The sequence below is a fragment of the Sturnus vulgaris genome, chromosome 9, assembly GCF_052056855.1.
Source record: "Sturnus vulgaris isolate bStuVul1 chromosome 9, bStuVul1.hap1, whole genome shotgun sequence".
Taxonomy (NCBI): Eukaryota; Metazoa; Chordata; class Aves; order Passeriformes; family Sturnidae; genus Sturnus; species Sturnus vulgaris.
The window spans coordinates 29,445,201-29,463,399 of NC_142251.1; the positions used below are offsets into that span (position 1 = coordinate 29,445,201).

The 18,199-nt window shown below is 41.7% G+C and overlaps 1 protein-coding gene across 1 annotated transcript in view; it reads right to left on the reverse strand.

Annotated features, from left to right (window-relative positions):
* XPR1 (xenotropic and polytropic retrovirus receptor 1) overlaps positions 1–18,199 on the reverse strand; it is a 103,562-nt gene that overhangs the window by 22,868 nt on the left and 62,495 nt on the right. The window contains exons 3-7 of the mRNA XM_014874744.2: positions 13,784–13,885; positions 7,304–7,527; positions 3,606–3,755; positions 2,977–3,060; positions 2,410–2,491 (exon numbers count right to left, since the gene is read on the reverse strand). Of these exons, the coding sequence (XP_014730230.1) occupies positions 2,410–2,491; positions 2,977–3,060; positions 3,606–3,755; positions 7,304–7,527; positions 13,784–13,885 (642 nt within the window). The remainder of the gene's footprint in view (positions 1–2,409; positions 2,492–2,976; positions 3,061–3,605; positions 3,756–7,303; positions 7,528–13,783; positions 13,886–18,199) is intronic.

Consider the following 18,199-nt stretch of genomic DNA (forward strand, 5'->3'; position numbering starts at 1 on the left):
AGTACAATGGTAATGCAATACATATTCATGGCCAGCATTACAACACCCAGCCCCACCCAAACAGAAATCCCAGCACCAGGCAGCAGCGCTGGAAAGTCTGTTGCTTCCTTTTCAGGGCTTTGGAAACAACTGTGCTTCATTTCAAACAATGAAGATCCTTATCCAGCAGCAGCTTTCTCCAGCATAAACCTCTTTGCAAAGGACTGTCTCACCTGGTCACTAGACACAGGTTCGATGAGAAAAGCATAAATAAAATACAGTTATTCAACCCTCAGTTTTAGTTTCATTGAGTTTCTCACCCACACGCTTTCTAAGAGGGGTAAAAGAAAGAACGTGCACTTTATAGAATTGAGGCTGAGAATTTATTCCCACAGATCTGCCTAAATTACAGCCCCAAGTTTTTCAAACTTTTTCTCAGAGAAAGCAAATCCACAGGGAATTTCATGTGTTCAGCATCTACACTTTATACTATATAACTTACACAGAAAAAGCTGTGCAAGAAACAATGACTCCAGAACTGCTGCTTTAAATTTAAAACTTAAGACTCTTGGATTCAGGCAAAACAGAGTCAACTTTTAGACAGAAATGACACACCCCAAAAAAAGCTGAAAGAAATGAGTCTTAAATGTGGAATTGTAAGAAAATATTTTCAAATTTTTACCTGAAAACCAAGGGAAATTACAAAATGGGTAAGGTTGGAATGAACCACAAAGGGTCATCTGGTCAAAACTCCAAACAGGGCAGAGTAGCCCCAAAAATACTGACTAAGAAGTGAAAATATCCCTGGTGACAAGTCTAATGGCAGCCTAAATCTCAAACAAGAGCAGGACCACAGTAAGGGCATGAGATTTTGCATGAAACATTGCAGGTTTCTGGTTAATAAAGTGAATGCACATTTCTGTGAAATTCCAACCTCACTTATACACTAGCTTGACACCTAAGGAAGCCCATAGAGAATTTGTCCTCTTTAGGGTGACACCCTCCTGGGATCCACTTGTAGCTTTGCAGCCTTTAACAGACCCCAAGTGATGATGAACTCATCTCTGTAAAATGATGCTGTGGTTTTCAAATCAGGCAGTGCAGCACTGGGTTACTGACAGAAGCCATGTTCTGTTTCACAAATTCTCCTCATAGAACACTAAAATCCTATCTTAGCTGATCAGATCACAGAAACAATTCGGCAACAGCAGCCAAGAGGCTAGCAAAGCATGAGCCAATTAAAAACACCCACTTTGCACTTGGAATCCAGGTTTTTGCCCAGTATCTGCAGTAACGTTCAGCTATCAGATCATGCTTGCTGACATAACACACCTATTACCCACACTGGGTTACCCACACCTGCTTTAGAGATATAATCATTTTTATTAATTCCTTCTCACAACTGCGTCACTTTTTCATTCTTAGCACCGAGAGGGAAAGCAAACACAACTGGCTTCAATCATATTTGCATCTCACACAGAGATCAAACGTTTAAGCAACAGAAACGATGAATAAAGAACAGTTTCTACATATTAAACAACCCCTTCATGCAGACAGGTCAACTTCATGCCTCTACCATGGGAAGACCAAACGGGGAACACTGCAATCAGCTCCTCAAACAGAGGCATTTTATCCCAAGAGATGGCTGGATCCAATTACAGAAACATCAGATTAAAAATTCTTTTAAGTCATAAAAACACAGACATGGGCTTTCCCTAACATAAGAGCTCGTAAGTTGATTTGTTAAGCCTTTTCCTTTGTACTGCTTAAGCAAGTTACAACACTCCAGAAATCACACACACAATTAGTAAAGCTGCTTGTGATTAAGCTCTGTGTCTGGATCTGCAGCACTAACGTGGCTCTTACTCTAATCAGGGGCCAAACTCAGAAGGCACAAATCAGAATAAAGCCAGGGCCTGAGAGATGCACCCATTAATTGTAGCTTTTAAACAATTTTACAAACAACTGCCAATAAGAAAAAGCCAGTTAATTCCATTAGCAGATTCCAGTGTTGAAATCCTAGGAATGTCCATATGAATTCCCGATTTCCATCCCGAGTGGCATCTGGTCACATGGCTCTGTGTCTGGTGGTCTTTTCTTTAGGGAGTCAATACCATGCAAAGCTCAAGTTCTACAAGCACCTATTTCAAGGTGGGCACGGGTTGTGTGTTCCCAGAATGACAACAAAAATCTGTTTTTACACATAGACGTTGCACCCTCAGAATATCCCTCCAAAGATAAGGAGGAAATCAGAAGAAAAGGATTTTTGTGCTCAAAATTCACATATACAACAAGAAAAAAACCACAACCTACTGCTGAGCAGAAGTAGTAGCTCACACCAATGTGATATGGCTCTGATTTAACCCAGAGCATCCAGGCCCTCCCTAAGTGAGGAGAATACACCAAACCAAGGCATGGCAGGACACCTACCTGAAAGTATGACTGTGACATTCAGTGCAATGAACAACCCGCAGAACAATCCAACCCTGAATGTAGTCCAGGCTGGTACAGGCTGTGAACAAAGCCATGGCAGAATTAAGGTGAGGTAAACAGGTTATCAGCACAGTCAGATTAATGTGCAGAGCAAACTTAAAATCAGAAACACAAGCTCCTGATCCCTGATTCTGATTGCACTCTTGCTCTTGAAGTGAGTTTCTTTTAAAACTGAAAATGCTGTGTAATATTCTTGGCATCTTGAAACAGAGCTTGGGCATCTCAGTGCCCCCTGAAAAATATTCCAGACCACACAAACACTAAGCATATGCTTTTATTAGCACAAATTTCCTTTTACCATTATCTCCTCCCTTCATTACCTTGTCTGTATGCATTAGGAGTAGTAACCTATTTCCAAACCTTCCGGAACTAAAGCAGATTATCTGGCCCTGCCCCATGCATGCTCACATCAATTATTTCCCCTGTTTTGTTCAGATGTTGAATCTGATTTGGCACCCTGACAAGTTGGAGGAGCAGCTTTGCTCCACAGCCCTCATGTCTCACCTGAGCTGCTCCTAAGGGTGGAACACGCAAACGTTTCATTGCCTTCTGTCTGTCTCCATCTTCCAACTCGTTGGTCACCACTTCCTAAGGAGACAGAGACACTGAAGTTCATCTGAAGGATGAGCACGTGGTAAAACCAAAACTAAAGGCTGGTTTCCATGTAATAGGTGAGCCCTGGCCCAGTGCTCTTTTAATACAAAGACATGAAAAGCTGACCATGCTGCACCGAGTTCCTTCATGGCAGAAGTTAAGGTTCCACTAGGCTTTGCCAAGGGAAAAACGACCAGCTGAAGAGAACATACCTATATTTATGTAAGCAGTGCCAGAAGTCAGTGGCATTTCAAAATCAATTATTAGCCATCTTGGTTGTAAATACAAGCTATAGAGAGGGCAAAACACTATGGAAATCACAGTGTCATAGAATAGTTTGGGCTGGAAGGGACCTAAAGATCTTGTTCCAGCCCCCTGCCATGAGCAGGGGCACTTTCCTCTAGAACAAGTTTGCTCAGAGCTCCATCCAACCTGGGCTCCAACACTTCCAGAAACCAGCAGTGACTAAAATCCCGTTTTTTGTTGGGTTTTTTTTTCTGCTAGTTGAAGAGGAGCAGTGCCCAGGCCAGCCTTTTCACCTCTGTTTCGGAGATAAGCTGGTTGATCTTCTTGCAGGTGTAGAAAGGAGCCACCTCCACCTCGGCCACCCTCCACTCCGCCCCCCGCGCCGTCTCCAGGTTCTTGTCATGCTTCTTCAGGATCTTGCGGAAGCCGGTGAAGTTCAGGTTCTGCAGACAAGGGAAAAAACAGGCTGGCTTTTAAACCCCAGCCATCTCCCAGCAAAGAGAAATGGGTCTCTCTTCAGTGCTAGTGAGGAAGGAATCGTTAATAAGAATCAAAATGATTGCATTTGTTGTTAGGAGGTTTCTGGGTTTTTCCTTTACTATAAGGAATATATAATCCTAGGGAAAAAAAAAAAAAAAAAAGTAGGCCTCCAGGGCATAAAAAGGGAGCTACCTTTTATAAAAATAAACCTTTTTATCTTCTGAAAAGCCAAATCACTTCCACCTTCCTCCTTTATGCAAGAAGTGACCTGATGCTACCTTGAAGACAAAGAACCCTTAAGGGGTTTTCCCTCCTGAAGAATCTGAGCTACTGACTTCTTTAAACTACACTGGTTTCAAATCAAATTCTCCAGTTAAATTCATTACAGAAGGGAAATCTTTGTATGAAAGTTGTCAGTGCTGCAGATTATAATCCAGACAAGTGCATGTTTTTTTCACAGAGTATGATGTATAATGACTGCAAAACCAGCTTAGGCTGGAGATGTAACTCTCCAGTCCGGAGAGACAAGCACACAATGCTTAAAACAAGAATCAACTGTTGATTTCCAAGTTATAGGTGATCCCTGATTCAACACCTATGCACAGTACCTAAGACAGGCAAAGCTCATCACACAGCAGCAATTGCTGTGGCATGATGCATTTGCAATCCTGCATTTTATTGTGCAGGAAGTGCCACCTAAAAAACTCAATGTTTCATTCAAGCAACAGCAGAAACACAGAGAAACCGTGGCAAGACTCACTTCAGAAAAAAGCTTAGAGAGCAGCTTGTAAAGAAAACCAGAAAAAACGGCAAAATCCAATGCCCTGGGGAGAGGCACCAACTACTCATTGAAATTATTTTCAATGTAATTATGCTTCGAGTGATTTAATGCCAGACCCTCCCATCCAGGTGGGAAATGAGGCTGGGGAAAGAGGAGCAGGAAGCCAAAGCTTTAATGACCTGCCTTATTGCAGACAAGAGACTTTAATTACTTTCTATTGGAAAAGCCTGAATTCCACCCCAAGGACAGCAGAAATTTCATGTGAAAAACTGTAACAAAAGGATGATTTTGGTCAGGGATCTTTCTGTGGCCTGAAATAACATCCCTTCATCTGCCATGGGTACAATCCCAGCCTAAATCTTGGGTGCCCTGGGTGGTTGGGACATATTTATACCAGATATCCTAAAACCTCTCCAGTGGCATTTCATCTTCTGGCTGCAAAAATTCTGCAACCTCCAAGTGCATGATAAAAAGCACTGTTGGTCATAGTGATGCTTCTGACAAGGAACACACAGTGATGGGACTGTGGAACAGAACAGACATCATTTATGCAGTCTGATATTTTGCTATTCTTGCTGCTTTTATTTGGCAAGGGGCCTTCTCCAAGGTTGACCTCCATTTCTGCTGTATTTTGTGGAATAAAAAAACCAAAACCTCCCACAAACAGCAAAGAGTGCAACTTAGGCAATAATGTAATGCAACATCAAGTAGAATCAAACGGTGGATTCAAAAATCTTTCCTCATATATGTCAGGAAATGCACCAGCAAGGTAATTTAATGAAACTGGTTCAGCCTCTATTTTCACCCAATAAATGCACTATATTATATACACAATAACTTACTAAATGTTATATGCTTAATTTCTCAGCATTTGTTTGTCCTAAAACACAGCATTTCAAATAAACAGATTATTTTGTGTATATACACACTCTAGAATAATACATTGCTGGTAACAATAAATTAATTTTATCAGAAGTTGATAATCATTGATAAGTTAAACATGTAAGAGCTGACCTAGAGACTGCTTATAGTTTTATTTGATGTTTGGTTTGTGTAACTCAGGAATGAATGCATTTGTTCAGCCCTAAGAGACTGAGGAATTTGCTTCAGGTGCTCTTTCCTTCCTCAGTAACCCAACTCAAGGCATCAGGATTTCATTAAAGCCAGTTTGATATTTATAATGCTGCTGCTGATTTCATTCTATCTCCTACATGAAGGGCTCAGGCACATATTCCTCCACCAAGTTATTTTTTCTTCTCTTCAAAACTGTAAGAGCTTGAATATTCCTCATTGTTATATTCTAAGCTCAAGAGTGATTAACAACAGTAGTACTCTGGGATTTAGTTTTATGTCTGTTTTTGTGTTTGTATTCCTTGGTATTCCTCAACTTCAATACCAATTTGAAGGAATTTTTCTCATTCTCTCTCTGGAGTTATGCTGTAGAAATAAGCTCTGCTGCCTCTGCAAAGTGTGAAAGCTATCAAAACCAGATGGGATTTAGATCAATATTTAGTAGACTTACAGTGAGTCTAGACTCCTGGTAGCAAAAAGCAAAAATATCAGTGTGCAACCTGCCTTTCCTCACCAAGGAATAGTAGGAAAAGACTTCCCAAAGGAATGACCCACGACAGTTTCTATTTAAATTCTTCATCAAGCCTCAGAATTGATTTTTTGTAATTAAACGTATAGCTGTCTTCTGTTAAAAAAGAAAATAAATATAAGTGAAGAAATCACAGCAGGTGATGCTGCTTCACTCCGTTCCTAAAAGGATGCACATAATCCACCTTTCCCAGGAATTTGAATTGGAAACTACCACTCATAGTTTAAAAGCTTTATTAAGAAACTCATCGTTTCCAGACACATGCTCAAAGATAATATCAATGTAGGAGAGGTACAAGTAGTCAGAATTTTAGGAGAATAAGTTCTGTCCTTAGAGCAGAGTGGTATTCCATTTATTCTGACTGTGAATTTTGTTTAGTAAAATTCTGCAGTAAAAATCTGTCAAAGATCTAAATACAGATGTAGTCAATTTAAGCTCCAACATTCTTATTTAACAAGCTAAAACCCCTCACAGTAAAACACTTAAAAGCATTTCAGAGCATTTAACTCCAGAAGAGGTAGCCCAGCCAAAAATATATTAGCAGCTACAGATATTTATTTCAGGATTTTTGGAACAAGATCAGCATCTGCAATATTTACCAAGCCAAAAATCCAAGTACAACTAAAGATTTATTTGTTTTCATACCTCAAGGCAAATGAGCCTGTATCCTGCAGAAATCAAAATATATATTTTTTTTAATTGATGTTTTTGCAAGAAGTTCTGATACAGCAAGGTCACAGCCACTACCATGGTAACGCCAAGAGGAAACAGTACATTGGGATTTCAAGTTTCAAGATAAATATTAGATAAAAGAGCTTCTTCTCCCCCAGCCTGCCCTGCATAGAACAACACTCCATGGAAGGAAGAGGTCCTGCCTGGACAGAGGTGCTGGGGTCAGCCAGCCCAGAAAAGGAAGGAGGAAAAGTCCTTCTGCAGGTCAGCTTTGCTTTTAATTGAGTTAGAAGTGCTATCAGGCGTACACTGCTGCCTGCCTTTTCTTTACAAGTGTTTAGGGGCCCCCCGAAAAAGGAAGAAATAGGTGAAAAACCCAGTGAGGCAACTCAAAGACGCACAGAGCGCGGAGAGCTTTGCGGAGGGGGCCCTGCGGCAGCGCCGCTCTCGGCGGGTACCTGGTAGTTCTGCAGCAGGATGAGGCTGAGGTAGAGCTCACTGAAGGCCAGTTTCAGGTCTCTGATGTTCCTGTGCTGGACACGCTCCTCGTGGGACAGGTGGAAGACGGGCTTTCGGCGGCGCGGCAGCGCGGAGGCGCCGCTGGCCTCCTTCTGCGCGTCCAAGGTGGATTGCAGCTCGGTGCGCAGGGTCGTGAAGCGGCGCTGCGCCTCCGCCAGCTTCTCTGCGGGCACGGAGAGGGAACAGTGACACCGGGGACGGTCACACACGGCACACCCCAACGCCTTCATCGGGCTTTTACGCTTCCCGGATTCTGCCCTGCAGTGACTCTGCACTTCATACAAAGTGTTAGGAGTTCTCCTCACAGCTCAGGCACACAAAACAATCCTTTTCCAGCCCCACAACCAAGGACACCCCTGAACCTTCAGGCCCAAAAAGTGCAAACAACGGGGAATCTGGGAGGATGGGACTTCATAACCTGGAGCTGGAATTGGACAATGAACCCCAATATGGAAATGGACCAAAACTTATAAAAGTGTGAAAACTCATGACTTCAAGTCCATCCTGCACAGAGCCATGGTGGGGCTCTTGTACTGCCCAAGGTGAATCATTTGAAGGCCTTTTAATAAATCCCTACTTTATTCCTTTAATATTGTTCAGCCTCTGTTCCAGATAGCCTCTGGAGGCATCAGGCCAGCCCTAAAAACACTGCACTTGTTCCTCAAGTAACGTGCCTATGTACTGCATGGCCTTCCCCCATCGCGTATTAAACTCAACAGATCTGCACATTTCTCTTTTCCCAGGAGGGAATCACAGACTGGTTTGAGTTAAAGGCCTTCTCATTTCAACCCCCTGCCATTAGCAGGGACACCTCCCACCTGTTCCTTGCTCAACCTGGCCTTGGACACTCCCAAGGATTGGGCAGCCATGCCTTCTCTGGGCTAGGGTCTCAGCACCCTCACAGGGAAGAATTTCTTCTTCGTGTCTAATTCAAACCTGCCCTCTGTCACTGTGAAGCCATTCCCCCTTGTCCTGTCACTCCAAGTCCTTGCCCAAAGTCCCTCTCCAGCTCTCTAACACCCTTTAGGCACAGGAAGGGGCTGTAAGGTCTCTCTGGAGCCTTCTCTTCTCCAGGCTGAACAGCCCCAGCTTTTCCAGCCCAGATCTGAGCAGAGGTGCTCCAGTCCTCTGGACCCTCTCTAATGGGCCCATGTAGTTCTTGTGCTGTAAGCCCTGGACCTGGATGCAGAACTCCAGATGTGGGCAGAGTAGAGGAGGAAGCTTTCCTCATTAAACCTACATAGAACACACAAGTTCTCAAGAAAAAAAACAAAAACTAATAGGGTCAAAATCAAGGAGCTGCCTTTTTAGCACAGACTAAAGCAGCAGTAGCCAGGAATTGAGACCTCTCAACTTCCATCCCACCTTTGATCTCTAGAGGATGCTCAGTCCAGCAGCACACAAATACCTGCTAGGGATGGAAGAGGCCCAGCCAGTACCTGGAGACAGCAAACCAGCACAAGGACAGCGGGGCAGGTGTCCCCACACTGGCTGGAGGCAGCAGGCAGGCAGAGAGGGTCTCATCCAAATACCAAAGCACTGACCACATGTCTGCTCTGAGCACAACAGAAAAGCTGCTCCTCTTTCCCAATAAATCAAGTGCACCAGAAGCATTAGAGAAAAATCCTGTTAGACAATATTATGAAACATGACAGTGAGTAAGCAAAGCGTTTTTCAGATCTGTGCACCCACTACTGACTACATGTTTACTATCTTTTCATGTGACAGTAGGGAAATCAAAGAAGACAAACCCCACACTTCAAATGTGACACTGAATTTTGTTACTCAGAGAGCAGCACGGCCCCTCTGCCAAGCTCCCAGCGACAGACAAACACAGCTCTGCTTTGATCAGGAGTTACAACACTGCTGGCTGCTGTACACGATCCACTGTAATAATTTATCCCTCTTTTCCTCACTTTAGAAGCATTGCCTCGTTATTTACTGGTTAAAGAGGCCACCAGCCTGCACTTAAATGTCATTTTGATGTGTTTACAGAACAAGTCTCTCTCTCTCTTCCTCATACCTCAAGTACGAAGAAGGTGTTCCTTTAAACATGCTGCTTTATGTGCTCTCAGAAAATAATATTTTTGGCTAAATAACAATCTTTTAAAGCTAAAACCAGCATAGTTAAGACTGTTATCGTTTTCTTTGTTCTGTACAACTGGTTCCTTACAGGCTTTTTTTCCCCCTGATAGGCTTCAGTCACAACTTTGGCATCTCTGTTGATAAGCAGGGTCACAGACCATGGGTGTTGGTGTTGGCCAGGAAGATGCTGACCAGGTTCACAGTGCTGGAGCCACCTCCACCCAGCAGGACACCCAGCACAGAAATCACAGAGACACAAGGTCCCTCTACTACACAAAGCTGTGCCCCAACAGCCCCCTGGATGTCGATGTGATTCTCTTCATTAGTATCTTACATAACAACCCAGTGATAATTCTCAATTGTTCCCCACTCAGATGTAAGATTTACTTTTCCTTTGTCTCACTCAATTCTGCTTAATTTTAAGAGCAAAACTACTCTATAAATAAATTTACAGTGCAGAAGGTGTTTGCCAGAAGGAGAATGCCTTTCCAAAGAGAAAATGGGGATCAGTACAGGAAATCAAGTTCAGAGGAGCCTGAAACTCTGAATTTCTTGCTTATAAACTTTAATAAAGGAAGGAGATTTAAAATGCAGGAAAGGGCAATTCCTCTCTGACAACTCCCACAGCTGCCTGGACTCCACCAAACAGAGGCAATGCAGCCCACAGTGAGAATTGTCTGCCCACAGCCTGCAACCACATAATATTTACCACAAGATCAGACTGCAAAAATAATATCCCTGCCCACTTCGGAAAGAAGGAACAGATATCTGTTCAAATCAAAAGCCTCCATATAAATAAAGCTCATAAGTTCACTCTCTATTATTGACAACATCTATTAAACCATCTTTGGTACACTGAGAATTCTTTTCAATCAAATCAGTAGACATGGAAGAGTTTAAACTTATATTTTCAGTTGAAAGCATTGTTCCATTGTCCCTATGTCCAGAAAAATCCTAACATCCATCAGCCATCCTAACATCCAACACAATAACACAATATTTAAAGAAAATACGATGCTTTGAAATATTTATGACTACAGCTATCAATAAAAAATGCCACTCCTGAGAAACAGCCATCCTGTCACCACCTTCTCTCTCCTGCACTGACTCCAGCTATGCCATCCACAAATCATTTCATCTTATTAAAGATGATTTTTTTACCATGAAGACTCAATGCAGAAGTAAAACAAAACAAAATGTGTGCTGCTGTTCTGAAAACCTCCTAGGGAATTGCTCAGGGAAACAGCAAAGCAGGATAGAAATTAATTTCTCAGTTTGCAGCATACTCCAAAATCATTGAAAAGTTATATACCACTATCACTAATTTAGCACTATCCATCGCTAATTTAACATTCTGAAAAGTGACTTTAAAAATATGTTGCTCAATAGAGTTAGAAAAAAGCTTAGAAACTGGAACCACTCTTGTGTTGCAGCGTTTTGAATGATTTGATGCCCACAGAGCCCTCAGCTTGAGTGTAATTTCATGGCAAAGAGTAAGGAGAAATCCAAAACCAACAGCAGCAGAATTTAACAAAAGTGCTTGCCAGAAAGCAGCAGCTTTGCCCAAAAAATGCTGCTAGATCCTCACTAAAAGAGTCTAAAGAGTTATCACCTCAACTATGCAGTTCCAAGCTGGCTTTTGACTTAATTTTCCAAGTTTAAATGAAAGCTCACACAATAAGGATGATGGAAAAAAAGACTATTGCACTAAAGACCCAGGAAAATTACCCCAAAAATTCCAGTTTACATGGGCATGGGTGTGATCAAAGCCTTTTTCACCAGACAGGAGGTGATCAACAGCCTGAACCTCCTGCCAGCTACACATTTTAAGCAGCCCCTTTTAGCATTCCTTCCCTTCCCTACTTGTACATATTATGTTCAATATTTTGCTTAGCAATTTAAAGCCAGGGTTTCCTACAAATAACAAAACCATTCCTAAATTAACCACGGAAATGTTGCTGGCTACTGTTTAGCCAAATCCTGATGATGGTGAATTAAAACATAACAAACCTGTCATCTAGAAAATCCCAAACACAAACCAAAACTGGCCACAGATAAAACTTTAGCACTTGAATAGGCATTCCTCTGCTGGAACCATCTGAAGATTTTACTGCAATTCTTTTTTCTTTCAGATGGGGATAGATCTTCTTGAGCATAGTAAAAAAAACTGGAAATTGTTTATCAGATCTGATTTAGTTAATGGCAGTTTTCCTTTCCACTGAGCTGGGATAATGGGCTAGGGAATTAAGGCAATGTTTGAAGGGAGCACACAGGGAAGGGCAAAGAAAGGCTTTTGCAGCAGCCACTCCAGCTCTGAGGGCTCTGTGGAGGAACTGGGGATCAGGACCAGGCCATCCCAAGAGGATAAGGCTGTTTGTGCTGCTGTGCCAATCCTGGGTCATGCTCACTGAGGAGCCTTCAGCCTCGGGAAAGATGATGAGGAAATGAAGCAGAGATCAACAGCAAACTCGATTTTCATGAAAATGAACAATATTTACTGTAGTAAAGACAGGGGTGTAATAGGCTGTGTAATAAACCTGTAATAAATAGGATGTGCCAGGTCATAATCCAAGCCAACACATGCCTGGAGTTACAATAGGGTCCAATGTGACAAATTTCTGACACAATCAAGGGTAGGAACCACTGATGGAACATTTCTTGCTGTAGCTCAGTGCTAATAACCCTAATAACAGGTTTCCATTCTATGAAAGTCACGTCGCTCTTCTGCAAATAAAAGACTTATTTTAATCTTATCACAGGAGATTTTCAAATTACATGTATTCTCTTCTGGAACTTTTTGAAATGACAGCTAGCTGGGGAAAAAAACCAACCCTATCCTATGTTATTAATGCCATTTAAGCAATGCTGGAATGGGTGCATACATGTGGGTGCACGTGTGGCAGCAGGTCCTCATTAGGGAAAATTATAACCTGCACTGTGCATCTAAATTGACAGAATTTCCTGCACACAGTCTACCTCACAGTGCACAGGATCTGATACAGCTCAGAAAGGAAGTTTCTGAGCATAAAACCCTCAGATCTGGGATAGAAACACAAAATCTTTCCCAGGGAAACATCACAGAGCAGTGCTCTGACTTAGGTACGTATGAACTGTGTGCAGAAAAATGCCTATAAAGTGCAAAACCCAGCTGGCCTAATAAAAAATATAAATTTTACCTAAAAACCTGCCTCTTGTCCTGACACTCACTCAGCTCCAGGAAGATGGGAGAGCAGGCACAGCCAGCCCAAAGGAGATTTACTTCCCTAGATGGAAGCTGAACAGAGGGAAGCTGCATTGCTTAGCCACTGCATCTATCATGCTTTCAGCTTTCCTCAAGTTCACAACCCAGATCCTGGCTGGCAGCAAAAGAGCCAGCAATAAAGTCATCACCCAATGGTTATGAAAATATTTTGCACAATTCAACTGTGCCTTTGTTACCAGATTAAAATCAGAACTAGAAAAGGCTACCATATTGTGCTGCAAATCCTGTTTATAGCACTAAGTTAATAAATCAACACGTTAAGAGGAAGCATAGAAGCCAATGCATTGCTGCAGCTACATTTAAATGCTTTTCTAGTTGAAATGCCACTTTAAACCTCACCAAAAGAGGCTGAAAATCATCTGAAGTGTAATGGCAGGAGGAGTCAGAGCACACCAAGCCTTTTGTAGCAGTTTTACAGAGTAAGTTTCCAATTAACCCGTTCTAAAGTTGTTTTCAAAACACAGGATGAGAAGGCAACTTTCTCAGAGGAAACAACAAAAAGCACCACTTGGTATATGACACCTAAAAATCCCTACTCTTACCATCACAACATTTTTACTCAAAATATACAGCCCATGGCAATTGCTGCTGGTTTTTGTAGTCCAGAAAGCTGCAGGGGTTTCAGTAAGAGCTCAGTGTTTAAAAACTTGTTGCACCCATTAAGATGATCAAGCTCCCCTACACAGGCAAGCCCACGAGAGCTATTCCTGCAGAAGCTCAGGGAACACCAGCCAGGAGGCTCAGCACACCTAAAACCTGGCCAGGAGACTGTCAGCATGGATGAGCTGAGACTGTGCCCTTTAGTTTTAAGAGTATCTCCATAAAGTTCAGCAGGATACCTTGAAAGTTCAAAGAAATGAAATCACCTGCCCTTAATTCTCCCTCCAGCCAAATACCAGGGTTTAGCTCCAGACCTGTGATTAAACCAGAGCAGTTTTCCAAACAAACCCGCCCTCTAATTACCTGATGGTAGACCTGCATCACCACTGTGGTTATCCTGAAAGTTTGGGACCTTCAGGCCCTTTTTCTGTTGTTGACTTTTCCACAAATACACACAAAATAAGCACCTTACCTGAATAGAAAATGTTGATTTTGGCAAGTTCTTTCTCACAGGTTTGGAAGAATTTCTCTTCAAACGTGGCAAAACATCTTTTCACCGTGTCCTCATCTGTGTCTACAAAACAAAATAGAAAAACAAAGAAGTTGTAACAGAAGAACATAGGAACAATTTAACAAGTGGCCATGGAAATAGTTCTTCAGAGTAAATCCAAGCATCTTTGCCATGCAGAGGAAGAAGAACAGCCAAGTCCAAAGGGCTCGAGGGAACACATATTTGCTTGTAAAAGGAATTGCTCCAAGACAGAGAGGGACACACTGGTATCAACAGCACCCTGACCAAAGCTCCCAGCATGTTTTTTGATCCTTCCAGTGCTATTTCACATCTCACAACTCCATTTTCCATTTCGAGACCAAAGCTGACCACAAGTGTTCACTCCAGCTTAGCAACATTTGTATTCAGAAGGAAAGCACCAAGTCTTTAAATGAAGCTTCCCCTGATCTTCCAGGAGGACTCAGTGGCTTCAGCCACCATTCCCACTTTCTCATCAGGGTAACCCTTCAAATACAAACAGAGCATCACAGCAAACTAAATAAAATCCATTCAGAAATCCATATGGAAAACTGTGTGGTCTCTTCCCTCCTGGAAAATACAAACTTTTCTCATAAGCAAAGCTGAAAGGAAAAGGCCTAAATTATGGTGATTGTGATCAGAGCCACATCTCTCCTTCACCCCACTGCTCTGGAACTGTTTTAATTCTTTTGCAAGAACTACATACAATTCCGTAATTAAAGTCAAAACTCGGAGTTAAAGCAGCAATTCAGTCACCTTGTTATAAAAAATACAGTGCAGAATCTTGAAGACAGAATGCGTTTTCTAGTAATTAAGAAATTAGTTTAATGAGTAAAAAAAAAAAAAAAAAAAAATCAAGACAGGCTATAATTACTAATTTCAGAACTGTCAAAAACCAAATGTTCCTAATGCTGAAGCAAAGCACTCTTCATACCCTCCCATAGTTACAGCCCCTGAATCTTCCTGCACTCTCACAGATTGCAAGGGTTAGTGTTAACACAAACAGGAGAATTAGGACTTCATTATGGTCTCAACAACGCTGAGAAATACACCACAGAACCACAGAGTTGCTTCAGGTTGGATTAAGATGAGTGAATCCAATCATTGCCAAGCCCACCACTAAACCATGTCTCCAAGTGACACATCCACACGTTTTTTGGACACTTCCAGGGAAGGTGATTCTACCAGATTCAAACAGATGTTGAAATGCACATTATTAAATTGAGAAGACAAAGGACTACATGGAAGTTTCATTCACTATCAGATAACACACATTGGACTGTCATAATCAAGAAATATTTTTCTTTTGGCACTAATTTCTAGGTAAAACCAACCTCAAGAGAATATTTAAATACAACATCTCAACATTTAGATTTTTTTGATTTTTTTTTTGTTTTGGCTCTGATATTAAGCAGCACAAACCTACACACATGTCACTACCATTTGTAAGGGATGCTATGGAAAGAATAAAGAAAACAACACAAAACTGCAGTGCAGGAACAAGCTTGGAAGAAGTCTGTCTTCTTTTGGAGTTTGATGATGCTTTAAAGAGTAAACAGAGAGAAAATAACCAGTTCTGCATAGATACCTGGTATTCACAACTCCACCACCCAAGGGCTTGTAGAGAAGGGCTCCAAACCTACTATAAACTCCAAGCTGTGACTCCCAGGGTTCCTTTCTTATCCAATCATTATTCTTGCAGCTCTGTGGCTACTCCCGAGGATGAGGAGCAAACAAACCCTGGAATGGCAGCCCCGAGGGGTCATTCCAGCCCTGCTCGGGGGTTCTGCACCAAGGATGAGCAATCCCACTGCACAGGGAGCTCCCACACGGATCCCTCCTCGGGGGCAGCCTGAGCACTGCTCAGGGACATTGCAGGGACAGAAAATAACTCAGCTTCAGGGCTGGTGACTGCCAGCAGCAGAGTCACTCCAGTTGCAGCATCCCAGCCTGGGGCCCTCTCAGTAAGGCTGATCTGAACTTGCCTCCAAGACTTCCAAATCCTCGACCCAACAGCAAAGCACAAACAGGGGAGGGGGGTGAAGCAGCAGAAATTACTAAGCAATACTCAAAAATGCAGAGATTTTGTTCACTAGATGCCTGAAAATTTGGAAATAATATTAATCAGGAGGTACCAAACCAGAGTTGACTCTTAAGGATGGACCTGAAAGGCAAATTCTCTGCCACAAAGACTTTACCCATGTCCAGCAGAAAAGTTTCTCTTGAGGTGCTTTCTGACATGGGGGAACTGTCATTTCCTACACTTAAAAATAAGTCAAAGAAATAAAAGCACACAGGCTCACTGCTTTCCTCCTGTGGAAACACCAAACCTCTTCCACCATTGCTTCTTTTTATGTTTCAGTACATTCACAAAATAACAGTAAGAACAAGCAAATTTTTAAACTTCAGGCACTGGAACTACCAAAAGATAAAAAAAAAATTTGAAAAATCTCTTTAAGCATGGAATATACTTTTTTGTCCATAAAGTCATGCATTAATATTTCTGTGCAAGCAAAAGAGCACCTTCTAAGACACCAAAAAGCTCAGTAAAGCAACAGAGGTAAACTAACATAATCAATGCCAAATAACACAATGAATATCTTGTTTTGTAAATTATTGACCAGTTCAAGAAATTACAAATAGGTGTGTTGAACAGTTTGACCATAATCTAAAGTTTAGAAGAGGAAAATGAGGTTTGAACACTAATCAGCCCTTCCAAAACCCTTGAGATTAGGAATTCAGGTCTCTATCTCAACCTCAAAACATTGCTGACTCAGAGGAAAGCCTGTTCTACATGAACTATTCAAGATCCTTCTCCAAATGTCAAATGCCACCTTATAAGAGATATTTTGCAGACCTGGGTAGATGCCAGACTTCAAAAAAAATTTAAAAAAAACCAAACAAACTAGGAATCTCTGTGAAGAAAAAGTTTCCCTTTGGTCCTGGTCTCACTCTGTTCAGTCACTGAGCTGCAATAATAGACAAGTGCTGCCAAGGCTACTGCCTGCATTTATTCCCCCCCAAGGCTAGGACAGGCCAACGCTGTTTTGCCATGAGAAAATCACGGTGCCAGAGCCCGGCCTTGGGTTCGGGAGCTCCATGACAACAGGGGCTGCTTCTAAAAGGCATCCAGCCAGCACTGCTGCCAAGGAGGGCTGGCCTAACCTTCCCTTTGTTCTTTTTCTATAGCCTCAATACTCCATTTACCCTCAGCTCCATGAACAGACTGATCAATACTGCACCTTCCAGACCTCATCCTCCTATGGATTCCCTGTCCTGAATAAAAAGATAAACAACAGAACACAGGAAGCCTGCAATTCTCTTGCTTTTACTTGCAGAGCCCAAACCAGCAGCAATCTAGATGTAGCCCCTCGCCACATTTTCAGGTTTGCAGAGAGCTCAGATGTTGGCACACCTAAAATAGAACCTGAAGTTGAAAAATTAGCATCCAAATTACATTCCTGAGCTGTCCCAAGCATCCCTTTCTCAGTGCTCTTCTCCTTAAACTGTTCATTTAATTTCTCATTTGCTGCAGCTGTAGTATATAAACAAATGATTAGCATCCTGGGTTGCTCTGCTCACTCACTCCCTTGCAAGAACACTCCAGTAAAAATTTACTTTGTTAGAACAGTGCCCTTTAAAAGTAATCATTTTTATAAGTCTTCTACTCTTTATCATGCTGAATTTTAAAGGGCATTTAATTCAAAAAGATTAATTAGCTTTGTTATGAGATCAGCACAGGTGTAGTTCTCTGAATCACCTGTTTGCCACAAAACAGCTTTATCTGAGTAATGTTATTTCAACACTTTAGCTACAGAGGAGGCAATTTGATTTATGAGGAGGGATCTGAAATCTAGTCAGTGAAAAAAAAAAAAAAAAAATCAAGCTCAACATTGGCATTAAACACATCAAATAATACTGAACAGGTGATCACAAGTTCAACATCACTTTGAATAGACTAATTTTTAAAATTTTTCCACACCTTGAAACCAGCACTCAACTAGGACGACAACAACAGAACTGTGTTATGAAAAACTAACAAGATGTAAAAGATAGTTTTCTGTACTTTCTTATACTTCTAGGCCCAGTGACACACTAGAAAAAAAAAGAAAAATTCACTTTTATTGCTACTCAAAACACTAAAAAGTGGGTCACTACAATGAAAACATGGATGTCTCCAAAATCCCAACAGCTTTGTCTGTCTACTCAACCATCACAATTCTGTCATACCCTTGACAGATCTACAGCACCAAGATTCTCATTTGCCCAACCTTTTTACACAGCACAGTGAAATTCTTCAGATAAAAAAAATCAGACTGTGAAATCCCTTAATGCAAGGACAGAGATTATTATCTTTAC